Source organism: Abramis brama (genome assembly GCF_963993115.1).
Source record: "Abramis brama genome assembly, chromosome: 9".
Lineage (NCBI taxonomy): Eukaryota > Metazoa > Chordata > Actinopteri > Cypriniformes > Leuciscidae > Abramis > Abramis brama.
The window spans coordinates 35,922,717-35,941,588 of record NC_139971.1 but is presented as its reverse complement, the minus strand read 5'-3'; the positions used below and the strand labels follow the sequence as shown (position 1 = coordinate 35,941,588).

Below are 18,872 nucleotides of genomic sequence, written 5' to 3'. Positions count from 1 at the left end.
TATATATATATATATATATACATTTTATTATTATTATTATTTTTTTTTATTTTTTTTACTTTATTTATTTTTATTACAACAAAAGTACCAAAGTATATCATCTTAAAAAGAAGGGCCTTGGACAAAGGGGAGACTTGGGGTCAAAAGGTTGAAAAGCACTGCTCTACATTGGATATACTTATTTAACACTAGAGGGCGCCCTGTAGCCATGCATTTTTGGATGATTGACTATAATGCTAACCAAATATTCACTAATTATCTGACCATGCCACGGAGTGGCTCTTACAGCCCATGATTTCTTTGTTATTGTACATAACTTTATTGTCCTTGCTGGAAATCTCAGTTGAAGAAGGGCATGTTGTGGTTGGCTTTGTCACTTTTTGGCTCTGCTTTTACCTTTTCCTCATCTTCTTATCTTTACTTAGGTCTGAGGCCTACTCATTCTCCCATTGTCTCACCGCTAATTTTATTACAATCGCTGATACTGAGCTTGGAAAGTATGTATAACAAATATCAGTTCGGGGAAAAACTTCAAGGCATAGGAAACCTGTTTTTATGAAGGTTTTTATTTGAGATCCTCATGCATTGCACTGAGACAGCATATTTTTCACTACAGTACTACAAACTTTGTCAAAAAAATGCCATTGGTGTGTCCCAAATTGCATACTTATGCACTATTCTATTACATTTTGTAGTATAAATAATGTGATTAGTGTATTCACACTGAAAATTCCAAATGGAAACTAAATAAGTGCAAGTGTATAGTAACGTGAGAAACAACAAAAAAAGTTCTCAGACAAACCGCAGACAGACATGTGGAAGTACATGTCAACCTCTAGATGTGCAAACGCCACACAAGATGAGTTGTGAAATCACCACGGGATGTTTTTGCCCTCCCAATCTAAAAGAGTTCCACTGTCTTTCTCGGTGAGGCTTGTGATGACTTTCATCATACCGCTGACACTCTCAGCTGTCGCCAGGGGAGCCTGAGAGTGCCATGAGAAAAATCACAAACGTGAGGATGCCAAAGAAAGCAGAGCACTGAGATGAATATAAAAACACATTTGGAAAAAGCACTTTGTATTACCTGTGGGCCTCCCATGTCTGTCTGGACCCATCCTGGATGGAGAGACATAACTAGAATGCCATCTTTTTTAAAATCCTCCGCCAAGCAGCAAGTTAACATGTTCAGTGCAGCCTGAAGTAAAGAAACACTCATGACGTTGTAGTTTTAATAGTGATTTAAGAGTAAAATAAAGTCTGTGGTAAAACGTTCATGTTTTTGAAGGATTACAGTAAAAGCCTTCAAGAAGCACCGTACCTTGCTGATCCGATAGGGGTACAGTGGAGAGAATGAGAAATTTTCAGGGCATCTGGTGATGGATGACAGCAGTGTGGAGACATTGACGACAGCCGATCTACTGGAAGACATGCTTGTCTGATGAGGAGACTGAGCGGCGGCCTTGCACAGGAGCGGATGGAAATTCTGAAAATGAATCAATGTCAATTAAAAGGAAAGTGTTACATCATAATTATACAAAGTTTTCACAGCAAAACTTTCTTGCTCAGTATTTTGCATTGTTTTCCAGAACAAATATCTAAACATTCTTAAAGGGATCATATAATGGTACATGCACTTTTACAAGTTGATTGTACTGAAATGTGTGTTGGCAGTTCCTGTACACAACCATCATAAAATGATGGTCAAAATGATGTGATGATTGACAGCAGCGTTTCAACACAGACCCGCCCTCGCTCGTGAGTCATCATAGTCCGTGCGTCATTGTTGATAAGCTGGAGCACTGTCTATGAGCAGAATGGCGTCTAAGCGATAGTGGTGTTCTGTTCTTGGGTGTAATAACAAACACAGCAATTCCAGTCTATAACATACCGACGTAAACAAATGTGCATAATACCAGCCCTCAAACACTGTAGTTGTGGCTGAAGCCTGGAAGAGTTTGGTTTGTGTTGTCGACATGTCAAGAAGATGCTGTTTTTTACTAGTTTAGAGAAACTGAATCTTTGAACGAACCGTTTTCAGACTCTTTGAGACATTAGGTAATGTGCAATGTATTTTAAGAGAAATTTTTTTTGACCTTGGATGCACGTAAACCTATTGTAGGAGACCTCCAAAACAAAATTAGGAACCTTTAAATAGTATAATAGGGACACTTGAAATCAAGATTCATTTATTTGAGAAGCAAAATGACTTCTAGGGCCCTATTTTAACGATCTGAAACGCAAGTGTCAAAGCGCAAAGCGCAAGTAACTTTGTGGGCGGGTCTTGGGCGCTGTTGCTATTTTCCCGGCGGGATAAATGGCTTTTGCGCCCGGCGCAAATCTAAAAGGGGTTGGTCTGAAGTAGCTTCATTATTCATAGGTGTGGTTTGGGCGTAACGTGAAATAAACCAATCAGAGCGTCATCTCACATTCCCTTTAAGAGCAGACGCGCTTTTTCCTTGGTGTATTGCTATTATAACGGCGGATTTGCAACGCTCTCGTCACGGCCGTAAAAGAGAGAGAATTGACATTGGGGATGGAGAAACACACCCAAATTAAACAGGCATATAATAATGTGGGTAAATGTGTAAGCTAGATGTATGCTTTTATAATAAATTGTCTATCTATCTATCTATCTATCTATCTATCTATCTATCTATCGTTTGTAATAATATGATAATATGAAAAATGAAAACTGCTGCTTCTGTGTAGATTAGAGAATCAAAGTGTATGCGCGTTGTGCACGCTATACATTATGGTCAAGCATGCGCCCTTAAAATAGCATAATGAACAACGCGCGACGCGCCACTGACTTTAGACTAGGGGCCCTATTTTAACGATCTGAAACGCAAGTGTCAAAGCGCAAAGCGCAAGTAACTTTGTGGGCGGGTCTTGGCGCTGTTGCTATTTTCCCAGCGGAATAAATAACTCTTGCGCCAGGCGCAAATCTAAAATGGGTTGGTCTGAAGTAGCTTCATTATTCATAGGTGTGGTTTGGGCGTAACGTGAAATAAACCAATCAGAGCGTCATCTCACATTCCCTTTAAGAGCAGACGCGCTTTGTTCTAAAGCGGATTCCTATTATAACGGCGGATTTGCCAGGCGCGCGCCAGGAGCGGTTCACAGCCAAGGAGAGCAACGCTCTCGTCAGGGACGTTGGGGATGGAGAAACCCACCCAAATTAACTTCGGTTAAAAAGGTGTATGATAATTTGGGTAAATGTGTAAGCTAGATGTATGCTTTTATAATAAATTGTCTATCTATCTATCTATCTATCTATCTATCTATCTATCTATCATAATAATGTATGATTTGCAAAAATGAAAACTGCTGCTTCTGTGTAGATGAGAGAATCAAAGTGTATGCGCGTTGTGCACACGCTACATTCATTATGGCCAAGCATGCGCCCTTAAAATAGCATATGAATAACATGCGCAATGCGCCACTGACTTTAAGGGCCCTGGGCCCTATCTTGCACCCAGCGCAACTGACTTTGTACACTGACGCATGTATCATTCCTATTTTGCACCCGCGCAAAGCGCGCTTTTCCCTCCACAGAAGCACGTCGCTAAACTAGGGAATGAACTTGCGCTCCCTGGGCGGTTCAGCGCAAAAAAGGAGGCGTGTTCCGGCGCAAACGTTCCTTCATGCTATTTTGCAGATTTAGAAAACAATTGCGCCACTAACCAGGAAAAAAATAGTTTAAAGTCAGTGGCGCGTTGCGCATGTTATTCATATGCTATTTTAAGGGCGCATGCTTGGCCATAATCAATGTAGCGTGTGCATTCTCATCTACACAGAAGCAGCAGTTTTCATTTTTGCAAATCATACATTATTACGATAGATAGATAGATAGATAGATAGATAGATAGATAGATAGATAGATAGACAATTTATTATAAAAGCATACATCTAGCTTACACATTTACCCAAATTATCATACGCCTTTTTAACCGAAGTTAATTTGGGTGGGTTTCTCCATCCCAAACGTCCCTGACAAGAGCGTTGCTCTCCTCGGCTGTGAACCGCTCCTGGCGCGCGTCTGGCAAATCCGCCGTTATAATAGGAATCCGCTTTAGAACAAAGCGCGTCTGCTCTTAAAGGGAATGTGAGATGACGCTCTGATTGGTTTATTTCACGTTACGCCCAAACCACACCTATGAATAATGAAGCTACTTCAGACCAACCCATTTTAGATTTGCGCGGGATAAATGACTCTTGCGCCAGGCGCAAATCTAAAATGGGTTGGTCTGAAGTAGCTTCATTATTCATAGGTGTGGTTTGGGCGTAACGTGAAATAAACCAATCAGAGCGTCATCTCACATTCCCTTTAAGAGCAGACGCGCTTTGTTCTAAAGCGGATTCCTATTATAACGGCGGATTTGCCAGACGCGCGCCAGGAGCGGTTCACAGCCAAGGAGAGCAACGCTCTCGTCAGGGACGTTGGGGATGGAGAAACCCACCCAAATTAACTTCGGTTAAAAAGGCGTATGATAATGTGGGTAAATGTGTAAGCTAGATGTATGCTTTTATAATAAATTGTCTATCTATCTATCTATCTATCTATCTATCTATCTATCTATCTATCTATCTATCATAATAATGTATGATTTGCAAAAATGAAAACTGCTGCTTCTGTGTAGATGAGAGAATCAAAGTGTATGCGCGTTGTGCACACGCTACATTGATTATGGCCAAGCATGCGCCCTTAAAATAGCATATGAATAACATGCGCAACGCGCCACTGACTTTAAACTATTTTTTCCTGGTTAGTGGCGCAATTGTTTTCTAAACCTGCAAAATAGCATGAAGGAACGTTTGCGCCGGAACACGCCTCCTTTTTTGCGCTGAACCGCCCAGGGAGCGCAAGTTCATTCCCTAGTTTAGCGACGTGCTTCTGTGGAGGGAAAAGCGCGCTTTGCGCGGGTGCAAAATAGGAATGATACATGCGTCAGTGTACAAAGTCAATTACGCTGGGTGCAAGATAGGGCCCTAAACTATTTTTTCCTGGTTAGTGGCGCAATTGTTTTCTAAACCTGCAAAATAGCATGAAGGAACGTTTGCGCCGGAACACGCCTCCTTTTTTGCGCTGAACCGCCCAGGGAGCGCAAGTTCATTCCCTAGTTTAGCGACGTGCTTCTGTGGAGGGAAAAGCGCGCTTTGCGCGGGTGCAAAATAGGAATGATACATGCGTCAGCGTACAAAGTCAATTGCGCTGGGTGCAAGATAGGGCCCTAGGTTTTTTCTGGCCAGTGGCGCAATTGTTTTATGGAACAGTAAAATAGCACCAGGGATTGTTTGCGCCGGGACACGCCTCCTTTTTTGCGCTGAACCGCCCAGGGAGCGCAAGTTCATTCCCTAGTTTAGCGACGTGCTTTTGTGGAGGGAAAAGCGCGCTTTGCGCGGGTGCAAAATAGGAATGAAACATGCGTCGGTGTACAAAGTCAATTGCGCTGGGTGCAAGATAGGGCCCCTAGTCTTTCAAGTCTAGTTCTCTGAAAAATGATAAAAATCAACTGAGTGTATGCTCAAAACAAGAAAGAATGTCAAAACAAGATTATTTTGACCCCACACCCTCAGATTTTTTCTTGTTTTGAACATAAACTCAGTTGATTTTAATACATTTTATATTAAGCAATTATATTATATGTATTTTTTGATATTTGTGATGGAAAACAAGACAAATACACTAAGTAAGAAAATCATTTGTTGCAGTGTTGAAGGTTCACACACTTTTGCGATGAGCATGGGTCCTACAACATTAGTCGTGAACACGTCCACCATCTCCCGTTTTCCTGTCTCTGCTAGAGATCCTGGGGTGTTCACACCAGCATTGTTGATGATCAGATTCAGGCCTCTGCCATTTAGTTTGGCTTCCACCAGTTTCGAGGCGTCTGCGATACTAGCCAGACTATCAGTGTCTTTTGAAACATGAGGTAGAACAACATTATATTAGCTTAATATGAGACAATGACTGTCCTAATGAGGAGAATCATGAATCAACCATGATATTACAGCAATGTCCATTATTTTACTATGAATCTCTTACCCAGTTGGACAACAGTGATCACATCCTGGTGCTTCTGAGCTAGTTCCTGGAGTTCCTGAAATACAAGCAGATGCACCTGTTTCTGAGGAACTTCTAGGAAAATTCATCTTCATAACACACTGCATGTCACAATTCACCCCTGTACATCCAATACAAGAACAGCAGAGTTGTCCAACTCGTTTCAGTGCTACAATGACTCACCTACAATAGTCTTTGTAAAACTTGAATAGATGGTACAAAGTTCAACAGATGGTACAAATGTTATCATATATATCGAACACTTGATAAATGGCATTAATTAAGGGAAAATCTTACAATTTGTTGACATTAGTATTCATTATGAACTGTACATTTATTCATCTAAATTAATCTTTAACATTTTAAGTTATATATAATTAAAATGATATTAATCAAGTACATTTTATAATATAATTAAGTATAATAAAGTTGAATGAATAAACTTTATAAATGAGTGTAGCTAAAATTAGTTTATATAATATAAACAAACATGAATTAACAATGAACAATAGTATATTTATAAATTAACATTAATTTACTTAATGAACTTACATTATGTAAACCAACTGAACCTTTCTTTCCAGAGTTCTCACGGCTTCTTACCTGCGCTCTTGGTCCATTTGGGTCTCTACAACCAGCAAAGATCTGAAGTGGAGACGAGGGTGAATCAACCAACTGGCGAACCAACTCAAATCCAATTCCACGGTTTGATCCGGTCACCAGAACACTGTCACACATTCTAGATGCCATTATCAGTCAGAGGCTTGTCTGCAATGGAAGGCATGTACGTTAGTGTGTACGTACTGTCATCAGTGTTATGGAGTAATGAATTTTTTTACACGTCACTGCTTACGCTTCTAAGTCCCTCCCAGGCTTTAAAGCCTTCTTCTTCCTGGACAGAGAGAGAAAACATTTACATTTATTTATTTAGCAGGTATTTTATGCAAAAAATCTTGCAAATGAGACATGCTGTATACAACTAAGATAAACAGGTAACATTTCAGATTTCTTCAGTCTCATTGCCATTCTGTTACCATACTTTCATTTAAATGCAAAGGAAGGAACTGTCTTGACTATCTGATTTTCTCTCATTTAAGTTTGACTGTAATTTATGGCCAATAACAAAATACTTTGTCTCAGATCCATATATAGTTTTAGATGCTATATTATTATTTAATGATTGTCTGATATAATGTCCAAATCACTGGATGGTAAAACAGAAGTTTTTATATATATATATGGCTGACTGTCTTTTTTCATAAGAATGAATGAATTAAAGAAAAGTTCATTTTTGATTGAACACTGATGATTCCACCGTGTACAGTTTCACTTTTAGAAGGAAGTTTTATAATTAACCACAAACATATCGAGGACCTGATGTGGAAATACATGTTAAACTGCTAAAGCTGCACACATGAACCACACAAGAAATGAGTTGAGTAATCACTATTGAGTAAAAACTTCAAAACATCTAAACATCCTTATAACAAGATAAACAAGATATATACATATATATCATTTTAAGCATGAATTTAACAAAATAGTGTGCTTTATGCTTAAAACAATTTAAGCAAATTAAGATTTTATTCAGCAAGGACACATTACATTGAAAAAAATGTTGAAAAATAAGTTTTCAACATTGATGATGATGATAATAAAAATAAATGTTTCTTGAGCATCAAATCAGCATATTAGAATGATTTCTGAAGGATCACGTGACACTGGAGACTGGAGTAATGAAGCTGAAAATTCAGCTTTGCATCACATGAATAAATAACATTTTAAAAATTATTAAACAGAAAACAGTAATGTTTCAGAATATAACTGTTTTTACTGTATTTCTATAAAAATAAATACATTTTTACGAATGTTTAAATATTGACTGAATATGTAAACAATATGAATACTAACTCATATTGTTAACTATGCAACTAAACACTACATAGTTATCTTAAGGTATGCTCACCATTGAGGGATCCTGCAACATTAGTTTTGGTTCACTTCCCATCTTTTTCCTGTTTTTGGATCCTGGATTCTCAAACCAGCATTGTTGATGATCAGATTCAGGCCTTCGTTTCTCAGCTTGACTTTCACCAGCTTTAAAGACTTAATAATATTAGTCAGACAATCAGTGCCTCTTGTGTCACAATATACCATTTATTTACAGCAGAAGCAGAACTAGTTTCAGTGTCACAATGACTTATGAATGAAATATGATATAGAGGAAGATAAGAATTTGATATACATCATAATGCATCATGTCATGAATGTATTAAAGAAAACTAAAACTAAACCAGAACCAACCTTTATGGGAAAAGTCATGCAGATAAACTTGAAAACATTTTTAATGGTTTTCTTCTCTGTTTATCTTCAAAGCTTTGGATTTGGAGATGAGGGTGATTCGAACGACTGGTGAACCAACTCGAATTGTGTTTCACGCTTTGATCAGAACATCAAAGTTCAGTAAATGTTTAACAAGTGTCATTACTTACTGAGTCCCTCCCTGAGTCTACAAAAGCCGTTTCTTCTCAGACTAGATAGAGTAACAACTAAAAGCTATTTCCAGAACATGCGGGTGCTGTGACTGTCAATGTAATTCCACTGTTATGCTGCCATTTTCTTAGTCAGTATTTGTACCACAGTCTTGTATTACAGTAAAAATATCTACACATCCTTAAAACAAGATAAATTTACTTGAAAGGCAAAATTGTGTAGGATTATATTATGTATTTTCAGAGAATATATATTTTAATGAGAGAAAGCACTTTTAACAAATGTAGAATTTGTTTAAAACAAGAAAAAAAAATATGTTTGTGGCATTTGATGAAACATAGTTAAAGTTAAAGTAGATTTACCTTTAGATTTATTAATTTATCATTAATTTTTTTCTGACAGGAGGACATTCAAATCACAAGATGCTGACAGTATATTGCAGAAGTGAATAAAATTAGACATTATGGGCACTAGGTGGCAGAACAGAATTACTTATGTCACCAGGGTAAAAAAAAGAAAAGAAAGAAGTTCTTCCCCCCCCCCCCCGCCTGAATGAACAATGTTCTTTGGAAAATAATCTGGAGTTGAGTAAACTTTTTTTTTTCAAGTTCAAGGTCAAGGTCATCTGTAAATCAACACACTGATCTTTTATCACACTCAAACACAAAAGAAACGCAAAACAGACTATAACTGACTCTCAGACTCTCTCTCATACCTGTTCACAAACACTCACAACAGATAGAAACACAAAACAGCCTGTCCTCTCAAACTAGGACAAAGAGCAGCTGATAGAAACACGTAACCATGGCGACCAGGTGACGTCTCACATTCCGGCTTGAGCTCTCAGATTTCAGATGGGAGACGGGTGGCCAATATTCACGTACATCCATCATACTGACTAAAACGATGCCAGTCTGAGAAGGTGGCAAGGGCTTATTGACCAGAAAGCCAAGAAAATAATTAAAAACAGCTGCAGAGAGAAATGGAGAGTGTTCAGGCCATGCACAGGTGGGCATCCTTAAATTTCCCGCACCAAATCTGCATGTTTGCCATGTCACGACTAGTCAGCGATCAAGTGCTTCACTGTTCCTTGGCCTGTTCTTATAAGTTGTGTGACATCACAGAGGGCATTAGCCTCAAGCTAGAGGCCAATTGTACCATGCCAGGAATTCTTTTTCTTCTTGTTTAAGCTAAAGCCTGTGGAATGCTGGGTAGGCAGCTGAGAGGCTGGCGGCTGGCGGCTTGGGTCTGGTAACCTGCTGAGGGATGTGGGAGAGCCAGGGGAATGTAGAGTCCTCAAAGCGGAGTGTACCAGCAAGTCTGGCAGCATTCCTCACACATATGCGCACACACCTCAAAAAACCACGCAAACATTCCACGTCTCTTCCTCCACAACCTGTACGTCCGAGCGGATCTTTGATGCATGAACGGCTTTAGCAGTACTGAGTGTCTCTGTATTAAAAACATCACCAGCCTCGTTCTTCATCAAACATTAATGAAAGCTGGTCTATACTTACTACGTCATTTCCATGTGTGGAAAGCTATATATAAGCCTCTAAGTGCCATCTGAAATTTTCTTCTAGAATGATCATTTTTATAAAGCTTGTATATTTAAGTTAAGTAATTTAGATAGATAAATGATAACTTAAATATACGAGCTTGATAAAAATGATCATTCTAGAAGAAAATTTCAGATGGCACTTAGAGGCTTTTGCATCTGAACTCTTCATATATATACACACATATTCCAAGTAACTATAGCTCAAAATCAAAAGTTAGGGTTTAAAGTAAATTTTGCCTGACTTAGTAAAAGAGACTATACAATTGGTGATGTAATTAGGCGAGTAACCACCCATTTTTACAAAGCTTCAGACTAGACAAATACCTAAAATTAAACATTTAGGAGCCAAATAAAAGTTTTAGTTGACAAACTACAGAATCACTCTATTAAAGAGTTAGTTCACCCCAAAATGAAAATTATCCCATAATTTGCTCACCCTCTCAAGCCATCCTATTATGACTTTCTTCTGTCAACCAAACACAATCAGATTTAAGGTACCATTTGGCTACAGGCCGTTACAGGAAGCCGTGAATATAGTGTGAATATAGTTTATAAAGTTAAGAAATATATATATTTTTCTAATAAAAACGCATTGCTTACATTCAGAAGGCCTTTATTAACCCCCTGGAGCCTTATGGATTACTTTTATGATGGATGGATGTGCTTTTTTGGCCATCAAAATCTGTGGTACCATTCACTCCTATAATAAAGAGCCAAGATATTTTATAATATAAGTCTGATTTTGTTTGGCTGAAAGAAGAAAGTCATATACACCACAGGATGGCTTGAGGGTGAGTAAATTAGGGGATAATTTCATTTTTGGATGAACTAACCTTTTAAGATGGTTGTTCAGAAGTAGTTTGATGCTGCCATTGTAGACATATTGTGTTTGTGCCACATCAATTTCAATCTATTTTCTAAGAATATTTTTATCTGTCCATATATTGTGTTGATTGTGGTCCCAACATGTCACGCACCTTGCACGCACTAACCCATGACCCCTTTAAAGGAATAGTTCACCCCAAAATTAAAATGTTGTCATCATTTACTCACCCTCACCCTCTCCAACTGTTTGATTACCAACATTCTTTAAAATATCTTCTTTTGTGCTCAACAGAAGAAAGAAACTCATACAACTTATGGACAAAATTTTCATTTCTGAGTGAACTATCCCTTTAAGTTTCTCCGACAACTGATTCAACATTACAATTGAACCTCACATTAACTTTTGAAATTATTTCTATCTGTAAATTATTTAATTATCTGCACGCAGAAAAAAACTGACACGTACTCTACACCACCTCAGAAGATGATATTCAACAAAAACGCATAGAGATGCACACAAAGTTGTCCCGATTACATTTTAAATTGCAATTTAGTCGCATTTGCGACCATTTTAGTCACAAGCTAGAGCGCTGTTTCGTACAATTTCACCAGGTGTTGGTTGCTTTTGTTCTGACCAGAGAACTCAACACGTCACACCATCTACTACAGTCTAAGACTTTATGCACACCAAAATTACATTTATTTGATCAAAAATACTGTAATTGTTAAACATATATATATCTATTTTAAAAAATATATATATTTTAAAATGGGATTTATTCCTGTGATGGCACATCTTTTTTTCAGCATCATTACTCTAGTCTAATATGCTCATTTGGTGCTCAAGAAACATTTCTTATTATTGTCAATGCTGAAACCAGTCGTGGATTTAAAATAGTAATTTGATTATTTGAATGTTTTGATTGTAATTTAAATGATCATTCTGTTTCAATACACTCTCAAGTAGACTAACATGGTACAATAGGGATGAAACCACCTGAGTTGAGTAACTCAGTGTGTGGTCAGAGAACAAAAAACATACTTGTGATTCCAGACAGGAATCATGATCGGCATGTTTGATATTCTGCTGACATGACTGAGGTATGAGACATCTATGTAATTTCATGTGAGAGGGCAAGAACTATTGTGTTAGGAGGCTGCTTTTTCATATTATCATAATGTCACTTATCTAAACCGACTGGTTATATCCGGTTAAGCCAAGATGGTCCCTGCTTCATTTGCGCTCAAGAAGTAAACGGTGAGCCATTCGCTGACAGATTACAGAAAATTAGTCAATCATCTGCCACATAATTTTTGTTATGTACCCCCCCCCCAAGGTAAACAGGTCATGATGACAACAATTTCTCATAATTCAAGTGCAGTTTCATCCCATTTTCCCCCGATTATATGAGACCCGATGAACAGCAGAGGTGGGAGTAATACATATCTTATCAGCTTGTACAAACCAGACCTCTCTGATAGCTCACATTCTTAAGCATCCAACACCTAAGCAACTACAAACTTAAATAGAACCTGTTTTAAAACTAATATTCTGTGGGTGAGTATAACAGACCTTTTCACCTGTTTAAACAGTAAACCCCAGGTTTACCACCTGACTCTCAGTATTTTGAAGCTCTCATCACCTCCATCTCTGTCCTCCTGCGATGCGTAATTCGTGTTTTCCTGTAGTGATTTAAGATTACAGTGAGTCATTTTAGAAAGGATGACTTATTCTAAACTGCTTCTCGAGTTTCTGCTTGTCAGGTGAAATGTCACTCCACAGACCTCAAGCCTCAGCAGGTACTTATCTAACAAACATCTGGTTTGACAGGTTAAATACTTTAAGTATGAGTACATGCGTGAACCAGAGGAGAGAACATTTCCTACTTTGTCAGGTCAGGATATTTTAAAAATGCTCCAGGCATTTCATTTCCCCAATTATAATCAAATGTAGAAGAGATAGCAAGAACCAAACAAGACTGTCCAAAATACCCCCTTTTTCCAAATACCTTATGGGTCAGCTGAGTCACTAATACACATGTATTCAAACTTCATTTCTATGCTGTATTCCAGGAAATTGTTGGGTCTAGACCAAATGCAAAGTAGATCAAAGTACTGACCGTTGCGATGAGCAGCAGGATTATCATCTCCCTCCACATTCCGGCATTCTTCTGCTTTCCATCATCATCCGAGCTGGACAGAGGCCCGTGAAGAGGGTGTGCAGAGCAGACACTGGGCACACAACAAGGGAAACACAAGAAAGGGAAGGTTTAATTAAGACCAGCGGCTCAAATAGACTAAAGGGGAAACGATGAAAAAAAGTTCATTTTTGAACACAAACATCTTTGTGTTAACAGTTTCTCTATGCAGGTTTTCTCATTTCTAGTATTTTCTAAACCTTAAGGTGTGCTCTTCTCGGCAGAGGTGGACAAAGTAGGCTACACAACTTCCTTACTTGAGTGAAAGTACAGATACTACTGGTGAAATATTACTCCGTTACAAGTAAAATTTGTAAATACTGATTTTTACTTAAGTAAATGTAGCCTACAGAAGTACTTGTTTTTAAAAGTACTTAAGAATCAAAAGTAAAAAGTAAATGTCAATGCATTGTTTTATTATTGTTGCATTGTTGTATGTAATACAGTACCTTATGCCTCTGAATCTATGCCTGCCTACCCTCATATCAATACCAAATTTATTTCTAGAACACAGTTCCAGTAGTGGGATTGAATGTGAGATTGAATAAGTGCACTCAATAACGTCCACAATGGTTTTGGACACCCAAATGGCATTATCAAACAGACATCGGGTTCTGACGTCAAACCGACTTTCATTTCCAATGCAACCCCTGCAACCAAAATCATCCAACTTTCTACTCAAGGACCTTGACACAATTGTAGTGGAGTAAAAAGTATGATATTTGTCTTTCAAATGTAGTGAAGTAAGTAAAAAGTTTCCAGAAAAAAGTATACTCAAGTAAAGTACAGATACTCAAAAAGTGTACTTAAGTACAGTACTCAAGTAAATGTACTTTGTTACTGTCCACCTCTGCTTCTCGGAAACATAAATGGAAATGTACTAATTATATCTGTTCTGTAAAATCATTCACTTGAGAGAACAGGCAGATACTTTAAAGCAGTGGTTTTTAATATGTTTAATATATGTTTAATATTTATTTTATGTGCCAATGTAGAAATTGACTTTCAAAAAACCTACCCTGAGAAATATTTACTGCCTTACAAAATATGACAACTAGCCACAGTCTCCCCTAAGGGCCATGATGCTAAGTAACCACATAACAAACCGGATATTTCCTGAGGATCTGGAGTTTCCTCTTCCATTAAATGGACATTTTGCTGAACCTTCTCTTATTGGGTCATGACGTCATTTGATGTGGTTTATTAATATCTTTTAACACAATGAGATCACTGAGTCATGAGGATTTTTTTATATCCCACCCTGAGGGGTCAAAGGAACATTAGGCTTACATGTGACATTACGCACGACCACGCCTTCTAGCGGCGGTCCGCCTGACGTCAGTGTTATTGAAAGCCACAGGCCCCGCCCACCACCGGGCGAACCGCTCTAACAAATCATTCAGCCCGTGCCTGTAAAGCAGTATTGCGGATCGCGACTGTCAGGTCGCTCATGCTGCGCACACAATCGCTCTCTGGCTGCTGACTCCTGTATCTCGGGGCACTACAGTGCGATACTGCCCGTGGGAATATACGAACCGCAAACATGTCACGGCATCAAAGGACGCCGTTGAAAAGCGAGGAGAATGTGGTGGAGGTGAAGAGCAAAGTAAGTGAATCCCATAAATGTTACATTTGACAGCGTGCATAATGTAAACACTGCTGTTTACGCAGCCCTCCACGGGAGCGTGCCCGTAATTGGAGGGCTTTCAATCCGGCGCATCACCAGTGTAGGGGGTTTGTGTACTAATCCATCCATAGAGAGAAACGCTGATGGTGCTGTATGTGTCAGACTCCGAGGCGCGAGACGAGCGCGTTTGGCTGGGATCATTATGACAGCAGGTCTCTGTTCGGTTCGTGTGATGTGATATGCGGTTCTGGTGCAGTGTGAAGGACTCTATATACCAATAGACAGACGTGCGCAATGAGGCGATTGGGCCCTGTTGATCGATTATGCATGTTACGTATACCAATAGCGAAGATCCGAATCCCGCAATCCAAGAAGAATCAGATCGTAATGATGCATGTGAGAGACATTAATCATATCAGCGGAGCCGTGTACAACATAAATTCGATAAGACGCTGGTTAAGGGTCTTCACCTAAAATAAATTCGCCTGTTTTCATCAATTAAAATAAGCAGGTATTAATAAGAAATAAAACACAAGCAAAAGTACAGCTATTTGGAATTCAATTCAGCTGGCACGAGGCCACAGGTGATCATAATCTTGATGATGTTAAGTGCTACAGCACTATTGCGAGTGATATTGCTCTATGAAAACGTAAATATCTCACGTTTCAGACAAATATGAACTGGTTAGTTTGTATATTTCTTCTCTGCTGGTGAAAATAGTTCCAAAAGAAGCTAAAACATTAAGCTTTGAATGTCGCCAAGCAACACAAACTAAAAGCCGGACTGGATTGATGTCTATGAGTGGAACGGAACGACCCCTGTCAAAGCGTTCTGTAATCTGCAGGTGTGTTGACAAATCAGGTCCTCCCTCAAAATCGGGACTCTGTTAGCTCCAGCTCAACTGCTACATCGTGAACAGTGCAACGTGCTAAATATCACCAATCTTTAGGGCTTTCTCATAATAGTCGACCAAATGTTAGTTGATGATGAGAAGAGGCTTGGTTCAGTTGGTTGACAATTTTAATTGGTCAGTTGGTTGGAAAAAAACCTAGATAAAAAAACTCAACATGTATCCGGTGTTGTGCCGAATTTTGACCCCCTGCCAAATTATTACCCCCCTCGTTGAAGTCAGTACCTGATTGCCTAATCCTAACCCCACCCCTAATCCTAACCCTTCCCCCACAATTTATCCTAAACCTACCAATACTAGGGGGGTAATAATTTGGCGGGGGTCGAAATTCGGCACAACACTGGTCCGACTCAACCTGCTCCGAGCGGGATTCAAACCGGGTTCTCCAGCATGGGAGGGGGGTGCGCTAACAAGGACATTTGCCTCTTGAGGCCAGGGGAGTAAGGTTTACACACACTGCTCTTACTGGCCTACGTCTGTTACGCTCACCCCCTAAACCTCACTCCCATCCGTGTCACGGCACCAAATGTAACCGGTCCTACTCAATCCGCTCCGAGTGGGATTCAAACCGGGGTGTCCGGCGTGGGAGGCCTCTTGAGGCCAGGGGAATGAAGTTTACACTCACAGCTCTTACTGGCCTAAGTCCGTTACACAGATAAATGTGAACAATTATGATGTGCATATCCAAGTGTTCGTGCAAAGAGATTTTTTTTGTTGATTTGGCTTATTTTAAGTAATCTTGTGGCCCCTTTGGAAGTTTGCAGAGGCCCCCTAGTGGGCCTTGGCCCCTGGTTGAGAACTGTTTAGAAGACCAGCTGTTGTTTAATAGTATTTAACCTTTTCTATCAATTAAAATGTCATTGTGATAAACATGTCTGTTGATCTCAGCCCATACAGATGTGTAAACACATCTCATTTATGGGAGGAAACAATCTTTAGTACATTACATATGATGGTGCACAAATGAATATCAACAGGCAACATGGAAATAAATCTACTGTTGTTTTCATATTTAAAATATTTCATGTTTTTATTACTTTCCTCATCATAGCCTCTTATTATTACTAAGACACAGACCACTTATTGTTGGCCTCTGGTGTATTGGAGTTGTTTGTTGTCAGTGTGCCCAGTAAACTTATTGAAAAACCTCAACCACAATCTGCCAAACAGAGTAGCATATGTTTTATTATCTATACTTCCTTGAGAAATGTTAGGCGGGCAGTGCATAGATGTGTGTGAATTGAAAGATGAGAATAGTAAACACAGGAGGGCCGTCTAGTAGGATTCCAGTAAAGTTCCAGGCCTGGATGTGATGGTGTCTTTTTTATTATTATTTTTGCCTTAACTAGCTAATTTAATAACTCGAATCTTCCTGCATGAGGTTTTGGTTTTCATAACAGGCAGTATAATGTGTTTGGTGACACTCTTTTCTTCCTGAGAGGAAATTGGTAGGAACTGTTTTCTTTTCTCCTTTTCCAGCTCTTAATGGGATCCTGTCTCATATTATCTATCGCTTAACTCATTGCAAAGGCATTTTTTAGTGAACATGTAGTTTGAGGTTTGTGTTGAGCAATTTATAGTGATGTCTTTTTTCCAAGAGGCTATTTTTTTTATTGGTAAAATATGACATGTATGACCTTTTTATCTGTATTGCTATGGTTACTGTGGTAGTGATCCCACATAACAGCTCAAATTAATATTTTTTGTGAACTCAATTTGCCGAAAATAAGATTATTATAGAATAATAGCTCAAATGCAATTATTTCAAAGGTGTTGATGCTTGTTATTATAAAGGGGGGAGGTGATGATGTAAATGTTTTCAAGTGGGATGATGAATATGTTCAAATGCGTGTGAGGAAAAGTAAAAATAATTGTATTGACAATTGGGAGAATTTATTTTACGTCTGTAATCTGACATATTTCTGAAAGAAACAGGATATTCAACAAGGAAAAAAGTTAAGATCTGATTTTATCCATCATGAATTGATTGGACTATAAAAGTAGTCATATGACAACTTCAGCACAACGGTATAAATAAATAAAGAAGAAAACAAATATGTCTGAAATCTTCAGTCCCTAGATGTCAATGTCCTTCATTCTTATTATCGACCACAGGAAAAATCCTTTGGTTTTATTTTTGTGAATGGGAACATGGCACCTTAAAAAACACCCCATGTGACCTACTGAATGACCTTATTCAAATGATCCACAATATGATCTTCCTGTACATGTTTTGGACTAGCATTCTCCATCTCCATATGCAAGTTATTCTTCATGCATACAGGAGAAAATCTTTGGCCCAGATGCAGTTCCTCCTCATAAACTGAGCAATCTGACAGATTTTGTCCAATATGTTCAGCTGAGCTCTTGAGACGAATTCCCCATCCGTGTGTGTGGTCTGGAGAAGCTCAGCTTTTTAATGCCATTGTTCTCATCTTTCTCTTTATCTGTAGCACTTGATTAGATTGACCCTCCCTTTGTTCCTCATTGCTCTTTTTACCCTAATGGCTTCCTCAGAGCTGCAAGTGCACATCAAACAACTCTGCAGAAGCAAGTCAAATTGGTACAAAGAACTGCCAATGAATGTGTCTGCATGCCCAAGTCACTGTCTAAGGGGCCGTTTACACAACTTTTTATGCATCGTTTTTGGCCGTTCATTTACACGACAACAGCGTTTTCGGGGCCTGAAAACGCAAACTATTGAAAACAGGATTCAAAATTTCTGAAAACTATACCATTATCGTCTCGGTGTGAACTACAAAAACGCAAATTTGTGAAAACGGTGATGTCATGCACATGCATATATTATGTGTTCAGTCTTTTGGCGTGTAGTTTTTCTTTACAAAGTAACATCGCCACCTACTGGCCTGGCATGCATAATGATGCCAGTGTTTTTAGTAGTTTTTGCGGATCCGTGTGAAGAGGAATCTTTTTGTCAACGTTGTTGTCTATTTGTAAAAAAAAAAAAAAAGGAAAACATTTCTGTTTTTAATACATCGTTGTCATGTAAACGACCAAACGTACCCTCAGTTTCAATGGGAAAATCTTTCCAGAAATTGGAATTCACCCTTTGCAGGGAGTTTGATTGACAGGCGATCTGACCAATCATAATCCGCCATCAGCCGAATCTGCCATTTTTGTCCGACAAAGCCGCCGGGAGAGTTAACAGATTAACATCGGTGGATTTGAA

The 18,872-nt window shown here is 38.8% G+C and overlaps 2 protein-coding genes across 2 annotated transcripts in view; one reads left to right on the top strand and one right to left on the bottom strand.

The window, feature by feature from the left end:
* Window positions 1–81: 81 nt before the first annotated feature.
* Window positions 82–9,637, bottom strand: LOC311089342 (C-signal-like). Its single transcript, XM_084123953.1, has 9 exons — window positions 8,372–9,637; window positions 8,034–8,164; window positions 6,921–6,959; window positions 6,671–6,835; window positions 6,050–6,104; window positions 5,734–5,921; window positions 1,322–1,486; window positions 1,088–1,198; window positions 82–986 (listed from the first exon to the last, which is right to left on the bottom strand). Exons 4-9 carry the CDS (start codon window positions 6,815–6,817, stop codon window positions 873–875), a joined length of 780 nt encoding a protein of 259 aa, XP_083980079.1. The 5' UTR covers window positions 6,818–6,835; window positions 6,921–6,959; window positions 8,034–8,164; window positions 8,372–9,637; the 3' UTR covers window positions 82–872.
* Window positions 9,638–14,530: 4,893 nt separating this feature from the next.
* The window catches only part of pard6a (par-6 family cell polarity regulator alpha), a 32,051-nt gene continuing 27,709 nt past the window's right edge, over window positions 14,531–18,872 (top strand). The window contains exon 1 of the mRNA XM_084123841.1: window positions 14,531–14,750. Within this exon, the coding sequence (XP_083979967.1) occupies window positions 14,688–14,750 (63 nt within the window). The 5' untranslated portion in view covers window positions 14,531–14,687. The remainder of the gene's footprint in view (window positions 14,751–18,872) is intronic.

What these genes read in the sequence shown, in the direction of transcription:
- LOC311089342 (XM_084123953.1), bottom strand. Translation starts at nt 6,817, where the DNA reads ATGGCATCTAGAATGTGTGACAGTGTTCTGGTGACCGGATCAAACCGT. An exon ending in CAAATGGACCAAGAGCGCAG is followed by an intron (nt 6,105 to 6,670) that starts GTAAGAAGCCGT and finishes CTTGTATTTCAG; the next exon opens with GAACTCCAGGAACTAGCTCA. An exon ending in GATCACTGTTGTCCAACTGG is followed by an intron (nt 5,922 to 6,049) that starts GTAAGAGATTCA and finishes ATGTTTCAAAAG; the next exon opens with ACACTGATAGTCTGGCTAGT.